Source organism: Nilaparvata lugens, chromosome 3 (assembly GCF_014356525.2).
Source record: "Nilaparvata lugens isolate BPH chromosome 3, ASM1435652v1, whole genome shotgun sequence".
Lineage (NCBI taxonomy): Eukaryota > Metazoa > Arthropoda > Insecta > Hemiptera > Delphacidae > Nilaparvata > Nilaparvata lugens.
In genome coordinates this window covers 33,525,780-33,545,319 of record NC_052506.1, presented here as the reverse complement: position 1 = coordinate 33,545,319, position 19,540 = coordinate 33,525,780, and the positions used below count along the sequence as shown (strand labels likewise).

Here is a 19,540-nt window from a genome sequence, read left to right as displayed (position 1 = left end):
GAGATATATATTTTGCTCCAGTAGCATTGGAACAAGAGGGCATGGGTTCTATGATCTATCAGGTCTTCCTATATACTTGAGAGGTCCTGGTTCTAGTCAAAAATGCTAGCAGTTCACCAAAAGAGAAACGCTAGAGTGAGGCAGTGTGGCGCACTTGTTGGTCGACGCAGCGTGGTGAGTGGTGAGTCACATTCAGTCTGTCTGCAGTTGGCGGGTCACGTGAGACACATCAGCTGATTGACCTTGCAGCTATTTCAGTGCGTTGCTCTGGTCGGTCGGTCGGTCTGCCATGATTCATGTGAGAGTGTGACAGAGATGGTGGAGTGAGCGGTGAACGTGTGATTGGCAGCTCCTCGTCATGGAAATCAAATCGAGCTTTGCTTTCAAGTTGTGTTGGCAGTTCGCTAGTCTCAGATATCCCATACCACGTACAATCTAAAATGTGTCGTATATGTTTTGTAGTGTATTTTTGTGTTGAATTTGATTAACTTACTCTCTCAATTAACTGAGGAAGGAGTATAAATTAAATATTAATAAATGTTCTTCTTTGGGAAGTCTCCGTGATTCTAATATTGTCTATATTTTAATTTAGTATTTCTACTGAATACATGGAAAGATGACGCTCTTCGCAAAGTTTTACAATAATCATTGGTAAAATTAGAATTTTAAATACATTAAAGATTAATGTTTAATGACTATATTCATCCATTCCTTTTTTATTCATTAAGTTAACCAGGTTTTTACTTATTTTTACTGAATACATAGAAAGATGACGCTCTTCGCGAAGTTTTACAATAATAAAATTAGAATTGGTAAATATTAATAAATGTTCTTCTTTGGGAAGTCTCCGTGATTCTAATATTGTCTATATTTAAATTTAGTATTTTTACTGAAAACATAGAAAGATGACGCTATTCGCGAAGTTTTACAATAATCATTTGTAAAATTAGAATTTTAAATACAATAGAGATTAATGTTTGATGACTATATTCTTTCATTCCTTTTTTATTCATTAAGTTAACCAGTTTACACTCTCTCAAATAAATATTTGGTTCATTGAGTTACTACTGTATGATTGTGTAAATTTATAATCATGAATTCGAAAATTTAAAACATGAAAGATTGTTAAAAATATTTTCCATATGATACGTAATTTTTACTTTATGAATAAAAATCCTAAATGAACAATAATTTCATACTCAATAATGAAGAAATAGAGAAATAATCATTATAGTTGATAATAATCAATCAATGGCATGTCGAAAAAGTAACTAGGTGTTTGTTGGTGGAGGTTGAATTTCAGTTATTAGGGAAGAGAGTTAAGGCCTTCATCTTTTCATAATCAGAAGCCCATTCCAGTATGACGTTGAAATTGGTTTTTTAATCGATATTTGAAAAATTTAGAGTTGGAAGATGAGATTATGATTTGATTAAAATTGGAATTTATCGTTTATTACGGTTAATTCTCTGGAACCAATTTCAATTCTGCTTGGTATTAAATTCTACTTGCAGGCCTACTACTATTGGTAGGTATGCTGTAATCGGCCCAATATTGCTCACCAAATATAACATTTATAATACGTAGAGATGATTCACCTCCTAAAAATAAATATGTCGAAATTAATTTTAGTCGGAAATTTATTGCCCCCGGCTAGGAAACTCATTGCATTCAATGATAAATTCGTCCAATAATTTTACCGTACTGAAAATTCAAATGGTTGTAATATAGTTGTAAATCAATAAAGTACAACATCGCAATAGTTTCTTTCTATACGATTTCTGATATTAAATTATCTAGATTCTAGAGCATAAATATTTTTCGTTTCAACCCACTAAGCTATGCACCGCTTGCTTTGTTACGAATTGTCACCGCTATATATCTAGCACTTGATTCACAAGACAATCTGTACCTAAAACAGCACCGTATGCGCATGGGCTGGTAACGTTTTCGTTGAGTCTGTTTTCTATGATTACCGAGCAGAATCGGTGACTGAGCGTCCCGGTGACTAATACGCATGTGATTTGTGTTTATTGTTTATCATGGAACATTTTCGAAACATTCGGATAATATCAGCATATTGCCAATTAAAAGCTAAAACCTAACCTCCCAATCTACCCTTGTACCGTTGACATCAATAAATATTTGTCCTTTCAGGTTATATTACCATTGCCAAGTATTATGTGATAACGTTGGCCGGTGTGAATCGGTACTCGGCATATGTTAGGTCACGATGATCCACTAATTCAAGTAGTTCTGGCACAAATCTGTGCCACCATTGATATTCACACTCAAATTCCCAAACCATATACTCCAACTTGATTTTTCCTCAATACCAGTGAAACGCTGGTCATCAAGAGATGTCTGGAGCTTCCTGAAGGTAGATACCCCCAAAAATTTGATGAGGGCCATGATTGAAAAGAGGGTTTTCATGTTTGAGGACTGGCAGCAGTTGGAAGAATCATACAACATCACATTGCAGGGTATAGCAGAAGGAAGGCTCAATATGGACGACACCTTGACGACAATAGCAGCAAAGTTTCGTGATATCAAGTCAACTATATATTTGCAGGAGTCGGCTCAGCCATTGGAATGAGTACATCTTCAAGGGCCATGACTTCAGAGTAATCAAGTGGTACTTCAAAGCCAGGAACGAGCTTGTACAATTGAACAAGTATTCTTTCACACAAAGCAACTAGACATGCTCATTGTGCAGCCTGAAGGAAGAAGAAGATGTTGCCCACTTGATTGGCAGGTGCCCGGTTCTGGGCGAGTACAGGCGACGCTACTTTGGCAGGACGCTTCTCTCATGGCCGCAAATGAAAACTCTTCTGAATGGCGAGAACTGGCAGTGTGTTGGTGCATATTGCTCTGATGCATGGAGATATAGACATTTTCTCATAGCTCAATTCAATCACTAATAGTAATATTATTTGTTCCTTGAACGCTATTTGACTCTCATGATCTAAACATTATCAAAGTATTTTCATGGAATATTATAAATAATAATAAAAATGCTTAACTCACCCTGATGGTCATCGACCAAGGGTTAAATGCTTATATCAATTGGAATTTATAATTTGTAATGTGTGTTTCTTGATTAATACAAAAGCTTTTCTATTCTATATTACATTACAGTGAAACGCTGAAACCTACACATGTATATAGGATCGCTTTGGTTGTGGTACAAACAGCAATGAAGTTGGTCCAGCAGAAAGTGCATAATATAATATAAAGTTGCAGTGACTGTCATTATGTTGAAGTATTTTATTGAGATAATCTAGTTGTTATAGTTCTAGATATTCCATATAACTTAGTATAGCACATTGTGTAGTTGAACGTTGCAACAGATTGTTCAGTAAAGTTTTGGATTGTACTTCAACTACATTTTCAACGAAAAATGTAGTTCAACGCTGCAGAAAGTTTGATTAAAAAATTGAAAATTGCGCAAGTGAGTTGGGAATTTATTACAGAATTTGTAAAATTTTCATATAAAGAAAAATGGTTTAGAGGGTGGTAGGGTTTTTGGGTTGAATCGATGGGAGGATGGAGGGATGAAGAGTTGAATTGGCGTTCTTACACTTTTTATAAAGTGGATGCTGAAGCGGCAAATAATTAAAATATCCAAAGTAGCCCCAAGGAATAGATGGATGGATGGGTGAAAAAGAGAGATGAACTTCATTAGTGATGGATGGTTGGGGTGGCAGGGGGGCACCTGTGGGTTTCCTACCCCACCCCTACCCCCAAACTGACCCGGGGTCTGGTCAGCTGGCATTAGAGCTGGCAAAACCGTGCAGCTCCCGTAATGCAGACACAACTTGGCTGTTGAATATTCATGTCTACGGTCTATCCACAGTACAGACTCCTCCTATATGCTATGTGCTCTGCTCAATCACATCACGTTGCTCTGTCTATTGCTACAGAATACTGGAGTCGCTGCAAGAAGCGTGTATTGCTATTAGTATATCTCTATCTATCGATATTAATAATATTATATACAGGATACGTTATTACTATATACATGACCATGATTGAGTGGCTTTAGGAAACTACATGTATTCAATGATTTCAGTTGGCGGCTCACACAAATTATTGTTGTTCGAGGCGTAGGTTAGATCTAGACTACTTTATCATTTTACTGCACTTGTTCCTTGTAGTTTTAATTATTTTGCTATCTTATTTCTCAATATGATTTGTTCCTCTTTCTCTTTATTCTCTAATAGTCTTTACTGCTACCTTAACTCTGAGATATTCTACAGATCTTATGAGATCACTCTTATTATTAGAGATCATGTAGGTTAGGGCATACCTAGAGAAATTATTTCATATTCCAATCACTTAGACTTCTCCCTACTCTTGAAAACATTTTTCTATCTGCTCTCTTCCTCATTCCTCTCCTCTTATTCCACCTCCACCTCTTCTTCCTCAGTCAACACCACCTTCTTCTACTTCTGTAATATTTATATTCTTGTACCTATTTCTTCTCAATCCTCTTTTTGAATTATCATTCACAATTCATGAGTCATATCTTCATCTTTACTCATTCTCTCTTTTCTAACTTCCTCCATTCAATCCCTTGTTGCTCACACCTCTCAGTTCAGGGGTAAAGCAAGCTTAGATAGCTACTAGCAGATAGGAACGGTAATGTGCCTAAAATAGTCAGATTTTATCTAGCTGATACATGCATGAGCCGCTATATATTTGGTTAAGCTGTTTCAAATCGGGTGAATGAATGATTTCCAATGTAAATTTCGTCGTTGGTTTTGCCAGCCGTGTCTATATATTCATGTATTCATGATGTGGTTTTCCGCGCTAACTGATATTATGTTAAATTTTGATTAGTGCCTGTGGTTTCGGAGTTGAGTGCATTTTGTGATCCTGTATTCTTGATACTCGTGATCAGTATTGTGTTTGTATTGTATTTTGTTGGGCGGTGTCCATTAACTTGGTGACCATACACTATTGATTGCTCACATACGGATAAAAAATTGGAATTTGTCATGAAGTGAGTAAAATATGTATGTGGTTTAAATGTAAATAATATAAATACAAAGTAAATATAGGTTAGACATCCTTCACGTTTTGAAAAAACGTAATTTCCATGATCATCTTCTGAAGGCCAATTTTTAATGACTTCTCCTTCTCCTTGTTCATCTCACTGTAATGATGTATCTAAAATCGTCAATTCCCAATTAGTAGATATATTGTGAAGGGTTTTATCTTATATACTGTTTAGGCGATTTTTAGTGGAACTTTCATTTATACTATGTAGAGGTGTTCCGTAGATAAAATTTTTATCTTCATTTTTTTGCAGCTTTGAAACGGTGCATTATGCCGGTATACAATCACAGAATGCGGGCTGATTAGGGTGGAGCTTAATATTGAAGTAGAGTTGATATAAGGACGTATTGGAATTCTCTCGATACATTTCATAGAGAGATTTATACCGTTGTTTTATTCGTCATTCTGTTGAAAACATGGTAGAGAAATAATGAGAGAATCTACCAATCTGTAGCGGAAAGTAAGAATAAAAATTGGAGAAAATAAATAGTAGTAGTAGTAGAAGAAAAAATTAGATGAAGTGATTGAAAAGGAATTACCAATCCCAACAGAAGGAAGGAAGGAAGGGCACTTTGAAGAAATATAAGTGCAAAGGTAGATTTTGCCAGTGAACCAGGGTGGAACGAGCTTGGATCCTGCTTCACTTTACTTCACTTGCTGTAGGTAGATTCTCAGATAAGAATTCTTCTTCTCCTTCTTTGAAATATTTTTCAGTTGATTTCATTTGCAGTAATGCGCTCTATTGGCTTGATTTTGAAAAAACACGGCTTCTGTCTTCAACTCTCACTCGCTATCTCTCTCTCTCCTTCTTTCTCTCTCTTTGACTCTTCTCGCCTTTCGTAATCCAATTTCCTTTGCTGATCTCCAACAGTCTCTCATCGAATATCTTTTCGAAAAAATCTACTTTTCGACGTTTCTGGAAATAATTGCACTTTACCTAGAGGTAGAGTGACGTATATTGTTATTCATTCATTCTATAAATCAAATATTTTCAATGATGAAGAGTAATATCATTCTTAAAGAATCAATATTAATTGTGTGTAATATGTTCAATAATATAATATGTACAATAACATTTATTCGTAGATAATTGACTTGTGGCCAATTTTTTATATGCAATTTTTTGTGAATAATTCATTTTCAAGGTGGCTGATGTTATTTCCTTGGTGTTACATAATTTCTTTGATTTTTTCAAAGGATTTATTATTGTTTTCTGTGCTTGGAAATAAATGAAATTCAGGTTAGATGAGTTATTTATTATTAATATTGTATTAGTTACTCATTATTCATCAAATCTATTATTTTTTCGAAATTATTGGTTACGCCTTGACATTGTTGCTCTAGAACAGTGAAACTGAGTATAGAACTATATTCGAATCAATGAATACTGTGATATTAGGCCAAAGAGACCAGCCCTTCTTCAACTGTCCAAATACATAGGTTTCATTAAGTTGGGTGTATTTAAGTATTAGGTTTTTCAAACTGCTCCATTCAAGGGGAATGATATTCCAGATCAGTGTGGAAATCACTGTATTGATTTGGTCCAGTAGAACTTGGGGAGATAGCTATCCCTACCATCAATTCAATGTTGAATATATAAGTTGGAGTGTGCTTTTGTTGGCCCTTTGCTCCCGAAACAAGTTGACAGTGGGTACGTCATCTATTCAGTAAAAGGAAACGTATTTCACAGCCTTCACACGGCGTGAGCATTCTAACGAATTTGTTGTCGGCTGAATGGATTTTCGTGTCCAAAGGCGAGTGGACCTACCTTAGTGCTTTGTTCTGTGGTGAGCTAGTGAGTGAGTGTTGGTGATTTCAGAATGTGTAGGCATGGAGTGGTTATGTCGGTCGTTCACTGGGAGTTGCCAGTTGCCACCACACAATACACAAAAACATCCATTGTGGCTTCAACTATACTTTTGAGGTGAATAATTGGTGTACTTAGGTGCCGCTTGCCTGCCTATTCAACTTGGCAGCATATCGTCGCCTCTTGCAATGTAATTCAGCTATTGTGACTTGTAATGAGAGTTCTAAGTTTAGAGGCCTGTTTTATGAAGATTTTAGAAATTGAATTTATAAAACGGTTGACATCAGTACGGTCACGATTGTATCAATTCTATCCTGGTTGTACTCAATTCATGACTACTGACTAGCCTTTGTGCTGCGTGTATCTTGTCATTGAAAAATGAAGAAGAGAACTTAGGCTTGTGAGTGAAAAATGGAAATAATTATGATAAGAAAAGAATGAGTGTACTGATTTGAGTGTGTTCCGAAACATCGAGTCAATTGCCTGTGTGTGTGAGAGAGAGAGTGTATGTTTATGAGAAATGAGAAATTATAAATACAGTTTTAGTTAGGCTTTGTAAACGCCCAATCTTTACTATTTTATTAGTTTCAACCTTGACCAAAACATGTTCAGTGTTCAAATTTCAAGTCAATATTCTTGAATACAGTGCAGATTCAAATCTATCACGAAAAATTTCAGTTTTCAAGAATCATTTTTCGAATTGGCTATGCTATCATGAACGTAGGTAATAAAAGCCGCCGTCTTTATTATCGAAACCAATTGGCTTGTAAATAACTAGTGTGCAGTATGATTGTAGTTAGCAACTTCAACTTGGGAATGATTCTTGAAGAAAGTGAAGCGTAATAATAGATTCTGTTTGGCGTCAAGTCAACTTCAGCGTCGGAAACATTTTGTGTGCAAACATAGTTGAAACTCAGTGGCCATAAATATGTCAAACCGTCATTCATTTCATTGCCCATCAATGGAGTATTATTTATGTCTTGTATGTATTTGCAGTCTCTTTTGTGGAATCTCTTTTCTATGAAAGTTGTGTATTATGGCTTGTCTGTTTGGTTGTCAATCAGTTTGATTGATCTGCCTACATGATTATCATTTAATTTTAATGTACTGAATCACTCACAAATCGATCAATCTATTTGATTGGGGCGCTGATCGAGTATAAAGAACAACAATCACAATGCATTTTCACTTATACTATTTTTTTAGGAGATCTTCTGAATGAGTGGCTTATTTATTTGATAATTACTTGCGAAAATTGGAAAGTGGAAAACTTGTATATGACTGTAGACTTAGGTATAACCTTAATTTGGGCTATCGATGACCAAAGGCATATGCCTGTTTTATTTTCTTCATAATTTATTGTCTAGTTATAGTTGGTTTTAAGTAACTCAGGAAAATAAAGAAGCAAACAGCAATAGAAATTACTGGATACAGTTTTTCACCCCCGCTTACTTTTTATCTGATTTGAAGCTCACTTCCTATTCAAGAATAAGTTTTATTTAATCCGATCATGGATATTGTTTCTTGACAGATTGATGTATTCCTAGTTGAAATTCAGAATAGAACTAATCAATTCACAAATAAACAAGGAGCTTATAATGATTATATTTTACAATTTTTTATAATGTTACTAGCTCTAATTTCCTTGATAAACTGAGTATGATTGTTTCACTCATAGTATCTATTATATTGTATAATTTAATATCATGATGAACTTCTCCATTTCATTTTTGGAAATTAACTTGATATTGAATGATTTTTGTTTTTTTTATCTTGCAGACAGATTGACATTGAGAATTACTTGGCTAATTGTAATTGTTTTTTTCTAGCGCGGAGATAATCGAGAAGCCCAACCATGTGCTTTTATTCACAGTCATCAACCCAGCCTATCCCATCACAGTGGTGAGTTCATAGCTCTTATCTCTCTAATTTTTCTTTCTTGTTTTTTCTGACTTATGCAATTTTCTCATTCCGATTCTGAATTATACCTCATTTTTGCCTAGCACCTGTTGCTACTTCATGTTGTCACGTGGTACTTTAGTACCATCAAATATTTTAAAATGAACCAATGAATTTTAATAGAATTATAAAATGGAAAGAAGGATAGACCTAGTCAAGGAACAAATCAACTTAAATCGAATATTATTAGCGATTAGGAGTAATAGTATTATCAAAAACGATAAGAAAACATGTATAATTGTGATTCAATAACTATGAGAACCCATTGGCAAGATCAAAAAATTATAAAGCGGCTTACTTATTATTAGCGGATTATAAAAAATAAAAGTTTGCATGAACATTGAGGTTAGAATTATTTGTTTACATTTTGAAAAGAATTAGTCGATCTTGAATAAATCGATAATTATTAGAATCAATGCTGAGCGAATCAGCTGATCATTCGATCAACCAGTATAATAGGTTGAATTATATAAAAATTTACTCACAAAGGATATATTATGTATACTAAAGGAAGTTGAAGTGTAGAAATACAAACAACTATTATTTCTGTATAAATATTTATTATAATCTAAGAAACACGAAAAACCAATAGTATACAAAACTCATATAAAAAAAAACTAAATGTATTATTATCTATTAAAATCGTATGTTATGATTTATTTATGAAATCAATTTAAGATAAACACTACATGTATTTGTATAAAAACTTTTTTATTTAATTTTTTCTATTATAAAGTTGAGGAAGCCCTGATTCAAAGGCGACCAATTGTATTGAGTTTATTAAATTGAAGACCAATCAGAGAGTAGCTTACAGAATTATTCTTGGAAGAGACAAATTTTTCTGAAAACCTCCTTCTTCTGGCTTAGGATCTCGACCTGAGAGGATGCACATGAAATTATTGAATCAATTAGTATTGATCTTATTGAGAGCACTCAGTATTTATCATCCTTTGATGATAATCACTTTAATCTGCCAGAACAAGTATATTAAAAATTATATTAATAAGGTTCCAGTTATATCATATAGGGATCCAGAGAGCTTCAAGAACTGGCGTTGTAAGTTCTAAGGAATTTTGGAAGGATAAATTGGTGAATACCTGTATTCATGACGAGCGTTCTAAGAATCAACTAGAAACAACTATAGTTGGTCTTTATTATTCTCTAGTGGGTGCATGGTTACTGTTAATCAGTCATCAAATATTCTTTTAATTTCCTCACCGGTATTCTTCAAGAACTTCATAGAAGCAGCAGTAAGAATTATTAATCACCGGTCATTGAACCTTATGGTGATTACTTGTGTTTGTAAAATTCATGTATCTACCACTGAGCTAGAGCTGAGGTTTGAGCCCAGTAATTTTGCGAGCCGGACGGCCTTAATTTTTTGTGAATTTATTTGCAAAAGAGGGAATTTAACAACTGCTCTTATAAATACCAATAACATTGTATCATCTGTAAAGGATTGGCAAAGGTTTACCACTTTACATAATAGCTTCATAACGTGGGGCTCTATCATAAGAGATAACCCTCCAAGGAGCACAACTTCACGTAATATGGCTCCACAAGCGTGAGGCGTGATGAAAAGCTTACCTACTCAATCTACTATCAATGATTAATGAAATTATTGATAAAACTGATAGCTGCAAGAAATATAATCTGAAGTTGATTCGACAAGATATATCTGATGATCTATTGTAAGTTTCTGGCTAAAATAATTGAGTTGCTCTTCAAATTGAAATTTTTCAAGCTGCATAAATACAGACAAACTGTATCACACAAGTTTGATAACATAATTCTCATAATAGAGAAAAAATTGGATGGAAATTTCCATAAAAGTTTATAGTAAAATTTTGATTTTGATATTTGAATCTAGACATTGTATGCTGACCAGGGTTATAGGTTATTTGAGGCATTATAATATTGTTGTTGTTAAGGTGGATAAGACCCTAACTAAAATTTTAAGAACTATAATTATGTAATGTAAGTCATACCTGTCTCTTGATGTTCGTTTAGTAATATATGTACATGACACTTGAAACTTTTAACACCACACAATTTTATCCAGAATAGGCACTATCACTAAATCCATTTTAATATTCCTGAAATTGGCAACACACTTGGCTATTTACTCAAAGTAATCCATAATAACATCACCATGAACCAGTCGCCAGCTAACTCGCAAATTTCCTACTTCAGCAACCATCCCCAAAACTATGTAGCTACGACACCGGCCAATCAACAACCCCAGGACAATGCAGCGGAGACCCCACGAGAGAGAGAGGGAGGCAGCATATGCTCCATCAATTTCGACCCGCAAAACTTGGCTCAATTGTCTTCTACGAAGATCGATAACATCGTCGATGCGATTAATTCCGATGAGAGTCCGGCTGAGGGAGTGAGGGCATCCAACCCGGTACCGGCGTCTTCGCAGATCGCTCCAAGCGTCGCCGAGGGAACGGAGAGTGCCGCCACCCAGTCGCCATCCGACATGACCAGTCAACCGCCATCCGCCACCAACCTGGAAAAACGCAATACAACATTAGACTCTTCAGTCGGTTACCTTACCAATCTTATAGCAAATGATTCTACAAACGAACTCAAACTCATACTCAGTCAAATATTAGCAAGCCAAGATAAAAGCGCAGAAAGAATGGAAGCAAATACCAAAATCCTCCAAAAAGAGAACAAAATTGTCAATGAAAATATTACCAAGACTGTACAAGAAGGTATCAAAACCATGGATGAAAAATTTTCTAATTTCAAAGAGGAAGTGAGGAGTATGATAGATATTAAAATAGATATGCAATCTACCGTCATCAAAAAGTTGGAAACCCATATAGATGATGTCACATGCCGATTGAACGAGCGGTTGGACGAGGTGCCCAGGGAAGTAGAAAAACAGGTGGACGTATTGGGTAAGGAGCTAGGCACTGCCATCATGGGAACTGTCATGGAAAAGGTGTTAGGAAATAAGGGTGAGATAGAGGCAAAAGTGGAGGAAAATAATGATAAAATAGCAAAAATAGTCAAGGAACAAAGTAATGTGCAGGCATGTATAGCAAATTTAGCAGAGGAGGGGGCGAAATCAAGTGAGAGATATGGCATGTTGGAGAATGCTATAGGCGGACAGCAGTTGAAGCTAACCGGATTGTATGATGAAGTGAATGCACATAAGAAAATTATGAATGATAAATGGATCGCTAATGAAGAACAAGTCTCCAGGATAGAGACACGTATGGAAAATATCCCAGTCAGTCGAATACAGTATACACCGAATGAAGTAGTAAACGGCACTCAACTTTTTCAAAGTCATGGAAAATTTGATAATTCCTACCATCATATGCAACCCCGACCATTTATAGATCAAATAAAAGCCATTCAGGAATTGATACCCACCTCTTGGTTAGTATGGCGTTTCCAACTGTCCAGTCTACTACTCGGCGAGCCACTGATGTTTTTCCAGAGCCGGATGCGAGATATCAATAGCCTGGAGGACTTCATCTCCCAATTCCTGCAGCAGTATTGGAGCAAACGTAAGCAGATGGACGCACTATCAGAGATTATATCATGCACATAATTATTCATCTACCAAATTAGAGGAACCTACCAAACCTCTCCACATAGACACCACTTTCCGGGACGATCAGCGTGAAACACTCTTAGAAAATCCTGACGGTACCGATGTGACATCAGACAGCCAGCTACAAACTTATATTGAATGCAAGTTGTATGGGACTAAACTACAAGCCCTGATTGACAGTGGTTCACAATGCTGTTTATTACAAGAGGACATGTTTTTAAACATCAAAGATAAACATGCAATAGCTACATTACCCCTTACCAATGTATACATTTCCGGTATTAATCCTGGCAGAAGAATAAGAGTAACCACTCAATGGAAATAGAAGGAGTTATATTTGAATATACTTTCCTGGTGTTACCAGTCAAAGGTCCATCAATGATAATAGGCGCTGATTTCCTACAATATTTTCGAACCTGTTTGAATTTCTGTACACTGAAATTCCATGCAAGCCCTGAAACCACCACCACCGAAATTATTACACCTCTCAGTTTCAAAAGACATCCTGGAGAAAATCGGATAGTACAATTTGCATATCACATGGAAGGCGTTCCTAGGACTTGGGGTATTCATGAAATGGAAGAAACCATGGAGCATTTTGAAGTGTTGAGTTTAACGACAACAGATGACGGCGTGATTGATAAAGAGGTTTCCTCTGAAGAAATGTTTGAAAAATTATTGGATAGGATAAACTGTTATGCCGAATGGGATTTAAATACAAAAAACAGTGTCGCAAAGGTTTTCATGGAGAATAGAGATGTCTTCTCAGAACAACCAGGTCTAGCCAAAGACTTTGAATGCCGACTCAAAGTCAAACCTCATGAAGCCTATTACCGAAAATCTTATCCAATACCATTTACATACCGCCCGGCAGCTATAGCAGAGATAGACAGAATGTTAGAATTGGGGATAATTGAACCATCAAGCTCTCAATATAGCTTACCAATTGTTTGTGTTGCTAAGAAAGACGGCACCGTGAGATTATGTCTAGATGCGCGCGCGCTTAACAACATTCTGGAAGATGACCGTGAGAGCCCAGACCAGATAGAACAAGTACTTCAAACCTTTAGTGGGAAGAAGGTATATTCTACAGTTGACCTAAGCGCAGGTTATTGGCAGATCCAGATAGCAGCAGAATCAAGAGATTATCCATCATTCTTATTCAATGGAAGAAATTACCGCTTCACTCGCCTAGCTTTTGGACTGAGGAACGCCATGGCCATATTTATTCGTTGCCTTCGTCAAGCCGTAGGAGAAGATGTCACAGATTTCTGTACACTCTACGTGGATGATGGAATTATTTCTTCAACAAATATTCAGGACCATTGTCAACACCTAGACATAGTATTTCGTTGCCTCATCAGATGTGGACTCAAATTGAAATTATCAAAATGCGAATTTTTTGCACAACAGGTCAAATATTTAGGACATATCATCACCCCGGACGGCATCTCCCAAGATAGCAGTAAATTAGAAGCCATCAGAAAATTCCCTTCACCAACTAACCGAAAGCAACTACAGAAATTCATTGGATTTCTTCAATTCTATAGACGTTTCAACAGCCGCATGTCACACTACACTGCCCAATTAAGTCACGTACTATCTACCAACAAAGCGTGGAAGTGGACAGAAGCAGAAGAGAAGATATTTCGAGAATTAAAAGAAGCTTTCCTTGAAATAGTTGTACTAAGTCATCCCGATATGAGCCAACCATTTTACATAAACGTAGATGCCTCAGATTACGCCATAGGAGCAGAAATATTTCAGAAAAGTGCCGAAGGAGACAAAGGAGTACTAGCCTTTTTCAGTAAAACACTAAACCCAGCACAAAGACGCTATTCGATTACAGAAAAGGAGTTATTAAGTATAGTAGAAGTCTGTAAAAAATACCGCACGCTACTGTTGGGAAATAAAATTTATATCAATACCGACCATAAAGCTCTTACATTTTTTAAAACAGCTAAATTAAACCACAACAGACTGTCAAGATGGTTCCTTGCTCTTCAAGAGTTTGATCTCGATCTCACCCACTATCCCTAGTTCTATCCCGAGAACTAGATGCCACATACTGTAACGACACAAACCTGAAATGTTACGCAATGGAAATGGACGAAAGCATACCATATCCCGAAAATATCAAACCTAAAGTCTACAAGAATACGCTAACACCCAGAAGGATTCAGAACGCGCAAAAAGAAGACCCCAAGCTATCACAAATTTTAGAAATATTGGAGGAAGGACCGTCTGAACCGCCCAACTACCTGCGACAGTACACACAATACCGTGGATTTCTAGACTAGGTTTCACCTAGACATTAGGTTTCACCACACCACACCACAAAGTTATAACTGGAGAATCATAATACCTAAGGAAAATAGCGGAGGAAGTGATTAAGGAAACACATGAGAGAATTGGCCACTTTGGAGTAAGAAAAACGATATGTACACTAAAAGAAGCCTGTTATCTGAAAGGTATGCACAAAAAGGTAGTCAAAGTGTTACGAGCATGCGACCTGTGTCAGAAAACAAAACATTTAAAATATCAAGTCAGGGGAGAAATGATACCTATATTGCCGACCGCCCCACTGGAGTTAGTATCAGCAGACATTTATGGTCATCTACCCCTAGCACAACATGGGAAAAAATATATATTCGTGTTAACATGCACATTCTCTAAATACACCATGTTCTTTCCCATCGGTAAACTAACAGGTGAAGCCCTAGCAAATTGCGTAGTGAATAAGTGGACTCCACAAGTAGGAAAACCTAAGTGCATTCTATCAGATAATGCATCATATTTTTGTAGCAAACAATGGAAAAGAATACTTGACCTGGCTGATATAAAAATATCTCGAACTTCCGCATACTCTCCTAGCTCGAACCCCGTGGAGCGCCGTATGGCAGAAATCTCACGATTCATGAGGGTGTACTGCGCTGAAAAACATTAAAGTTGGGTTAGATATTTATCATTCCTGGAAGAATGCTTCAACAATTGTATCAATGAGAATACAGGATATACACCAGTAGAGGTTATGTTCGGAGAAAGAAATAAAATGTTTATTGAAAAGTTAATAGATTTCCCACCGTCGAATGCTTTAACTCGTCCTAACCTAGACATCTGTCACATTGTGCAACAGAGATTAGAAAGGTCAGCGACCTCACAAAAACATTATCATGATAATAAATCCAAACAGTTTAAATACAGTGTTGGAGATGAAATACTTTTAAAAAGCCATAGATTATCCAATGCGTTGGAGAAAACTACCAGAAAATTCTTTCATATTTATACTGGACCATATAAAATAGCAGCTGTAACTAAACATAATACAGTTCAGTTGTATGAAGAATGCAAACCAAATTTAACTTGGTGGGAAAATATCTCTAATCTCAAACCGTATTATCGGGACACTAAGCGATAAGGATATAAATATTTTGATGAAACGTCATTGGCCTACCTGACAAGATATACGTACCAGACGAACACCAAACAATACACTTAATTAGCAGACGAGTATCCACTTCGAATAACAACACCTGAAAATAAAGAAATAAAAAATTTAGAAACCATCTTTAACACCATCCTCACTAATGAAACAAGTGAATAAATAACTTCCAATTTAAAAGCCAACTTACCGTTGTATATCTTGAAGACATCAAAATGGCGACAGTTGATAGACAGAAGCCAGCAAAAGCCAGCTGTCCACTACAAGAACCCGAGTATTCAATGCCTGATAAATCGCCTAAGTTGACACCCCCAAGAAAGGCTCAAGTGTCATATAAATGTGAATTGTATGTAAAGATATTATAAAAATATTATATTATTATTATTTATGTATAAACTAATTGAGAAAATAAATAAAATTATCCGCCAAATGATCAAACCACATAGTTACCACCAAAAAGCATTAAGCCAAAGTTTCAATGTATCAAATGAATAAGAAGTTCTCTTTAATAAAACTTACCAAAGATTATCCTTTAAAAATATTCATTGTATAAAAGCAATGCCCAAATTCTGCAGGAGATTAAAATCAAAATGTACAAGTCACTATTCTATGTCGAGGGAGAAGAAATATTATATTCTGCAAGTCAGAGAATTATAAGGTTGTTAGGTTGGCAATGATTTTGCACTAATGTTCAAATGTGCTTCTAGCCTGAGGGCGAAGCGTGGATTGGAAAAAAGGTTTATATTGTGTATGGAGGAGGAGATAATCTATATTTGTGTATTGTGTGTAGTAGGAGATTGGCCAATGTAAGGCATATGTATTTGAATTGAATTTATTTATTATTGTATATGTTGTTGAATTGTTAGGAGACAGAATTCTCAGTAGACTTATTAACAGACTTTGTAACATGTGTGATTTCTGATCCAAAACCAACAGGATCATAAAATTATATTATATTCTCGAATTGTCGTTTTATATCAGAAATCAGAGGGCGTATTGTGTCACGTGGTACTTTAGTACCATCAAATATTTTAAAATGAACCAATGAATTTTAATAGAATTATAAAATGGAAAGAAGGTTAGACCTAGTCAAGGGACAAATCAACTTAAATCGAATATTATTAGCGATTAGGAGTAATAGTATTATCAAAAACGATAAGAAAACATGTATAATTGTGATTCAATAACTATGAGAACCCATTGGCAAGATCAAAAAATTATAAAGCGGCTTACTTATTATTAGCGGATTATAAAAAATAAAAGTTTGCATGAACATTGAGGTTAGAATTATTTGTTTACATTTTGAAAAGAATTAGTCGATCTTGAATAAATCGATAATTATTAGAATCAATGCTGAGCGAATCAGCTGATCATTCGATCAACCAGTATAATAGGTTGAATTATATAAAATTTACTCACAAAGGATATATTATGTATACTAAAGGAGGTTGCTGTGGAGGGAAGGAGCTCCTGGAAACTCTTCTCTCCCGTCACCTCTCACCTCTCCTCCTTCTTCCTGTTCCATTTGGGGCCATTATTACGTTTCCTTACTCTTGCTCTGCTTCTCTTATAATATAGCAAGCAGTGGCGCACATAAGGAAGTGACGTCACTACCCCATCCTAAATGTTTGATGACGCACGTTTATTACTGAACTGTAAGAAAAAAGGTTATTCGTTTCAGAAGTAATTTTGTGGTTGAATTATTATTTTCTACAGTATACTACTTTATTCTAAGTCAGATTCAGAGTAGATAATTGAAATTATTGAAAGGTGGATTTGTAGAAGGTTATTCTTTAGAAGTAGTTGTGGTTTCGGTATGATTTTTTTAATTCACTGATATAGTTATTAGTTGTGTGATTCCTGGAACAGTGATTTTTAGTTTGAAAGTGTTTTTCATTTTATTGATCGTTTTTTTACGGAAAGCTACCCTTCTCAGATGACGCTTCCCGAATTCCCTTTACTATGAAAACGAAATATCGAATCAAGATGATTCATAAAGTATTGGTTTGAAATTATTGAAATGTTAGGTTCAATATTCTATTGAAATGTATCACAGAAAGTTTCTTGCCAAACATTGTAAGTTTATCAAATAAGCTAAATCATGATCGTGGGAAGTGGAGTTGAAAATTATTACTAAGCATAGTATTCCAGAAACCTCTTTCTCCTACAAAAACAAAGAACTATATCAGGATTATCACGTGATTTTTATGTTATTGACATCAATTTTTACAGGATGTTTTTGAATTGCAGAGTCTCTCGAATTGAATATTTGATGTAGTGCTTTGTATTAGAAATCGTTCTGTGCCATATAAACAGGAATTTCGATCAAGATGATCACATTAAATTTATTGATATCCATTTGTATGAGAAGCTATTGGGATTGAATTTATTAAAAGCTTTCTATACTTTGACAACAAAGAACTAGATCATGATTATGATGGAAGTATGTGAGGGTTCAGGGATTGAAAACTACCAAAGTGCATAGTATTTCGGAAATTCTCTTTACTATTGATATCAGTAAGTTCTACTTAGTTTACTACTGGTATCAGTGAGTAAACAAGGAATTAAATCAAGATGATGTCATGAATGATATTGTTATCAGTATGTTTTGTTTGTGTGGTCATAAGCTAGTGATTCGATTACAGTAATGGCCGGCCCGCCCGCCCCGGGTGAACGTGAACGTGACAGTGGATATCTGTTGACCAATGTTCTTGATGGCCTCTGTGTTATTGTTATTACCCCCGTTCATCCTATCTTCGTATCGTAAACTCAATATTTTCTTCTCCTTTTTCGAAAATATTTGAACGCTACACTCCTCCAATGATGGGGCAACGCGTAAAGAAATTGGATTTTCGCGCACTACTCTTGGAAATTGGATTATATGCTGCTCCAGTAGCCTGCTACAAAATGTTGTTTCGCTTTCTTTAATAATACTACTCTATGTAAACTGTTGGCAATTTCACGATGTTCGTGATGGTATAGCTTCTCTGTACGTTTATCCCCGACGTATGTAAATTGAATAACGTAGTTATTCTATCTGGAATATTTTGTATGCCACTTGCCAATGTAATTTAACGTGATGAGTTCCGGTTGTTTGATACGAAATGCAAATCAATCCCACTAACATAAAAACACTGTATGGTATTTTGCACGAAAACGCTGCACTGGTTGTAGATTATTGTCTTCTGGAAATAAATTAACTAAAATCAAATAACCTAGATGTTAGGGTGGTAAGAAGTTATTAATTATCACAATCGGTGTTAGTAAATAAGTTTGTTAATGAGACATTCTTCATGCGAGTAATTGATTCCTGATGATTAGTAATAATTTTATGCAATAGTCATCACATGCAATTGCCAATTATATTCTAATGACGGAAAAGATTTGTTCAAATATCTATTGGTGAGAATTGAAAACTCAATTTGGCCAGCAGCAGAGATGTTAAGCCCCCCATATTCTGGTGCGGATTTATTATTTCTGTACAAACACGGGCACTGACTGTACTTTATTTACACTTGAGCGGAAGGACACAGCCGACGTCACACAAGGGGTGCCAAGTAGGCTAATTCATGCTTCTTACCGCGAGCTGTGACTGCGAGTAGCGTCATAAATTTGGCAAAACTTGCGTCGTTCTCGTTCACAGAATCCAACTTTTGTTCTAGAAGGTGAGTTATTGCCGGATTTGCGCTGGTGCTC

At 35.7% G+C, this 19,540-nt stretch overlaps 1 protein-coding gene across 3 annotated transcripts in view; it reads left to right on the top strand.

Annotated features, from left to right (window-relative positions):
* The window catches only part of LOC111052626 (heterogeneous nuclear ribonucleoprotein L), a 366,361-nt gene that overhangs the window by 40,436 nt on the left and 306,385 nt on the right, over nt 1-19,540 (top strand). For all 3 annotated transcript variants that reach the window (XM_039423566.1, XM_039423567.1, XM_039423568.1), the window contains exon 3: nt 8,696-8,768. In XM_039423566.1, the coding sequence (XP_039279500.1) occupies nt 8,696-8,768 (73 nt within the window). The remainder of the gene's footprint in view (nt 1-8,695; nt 8,769-19,540) is intronic.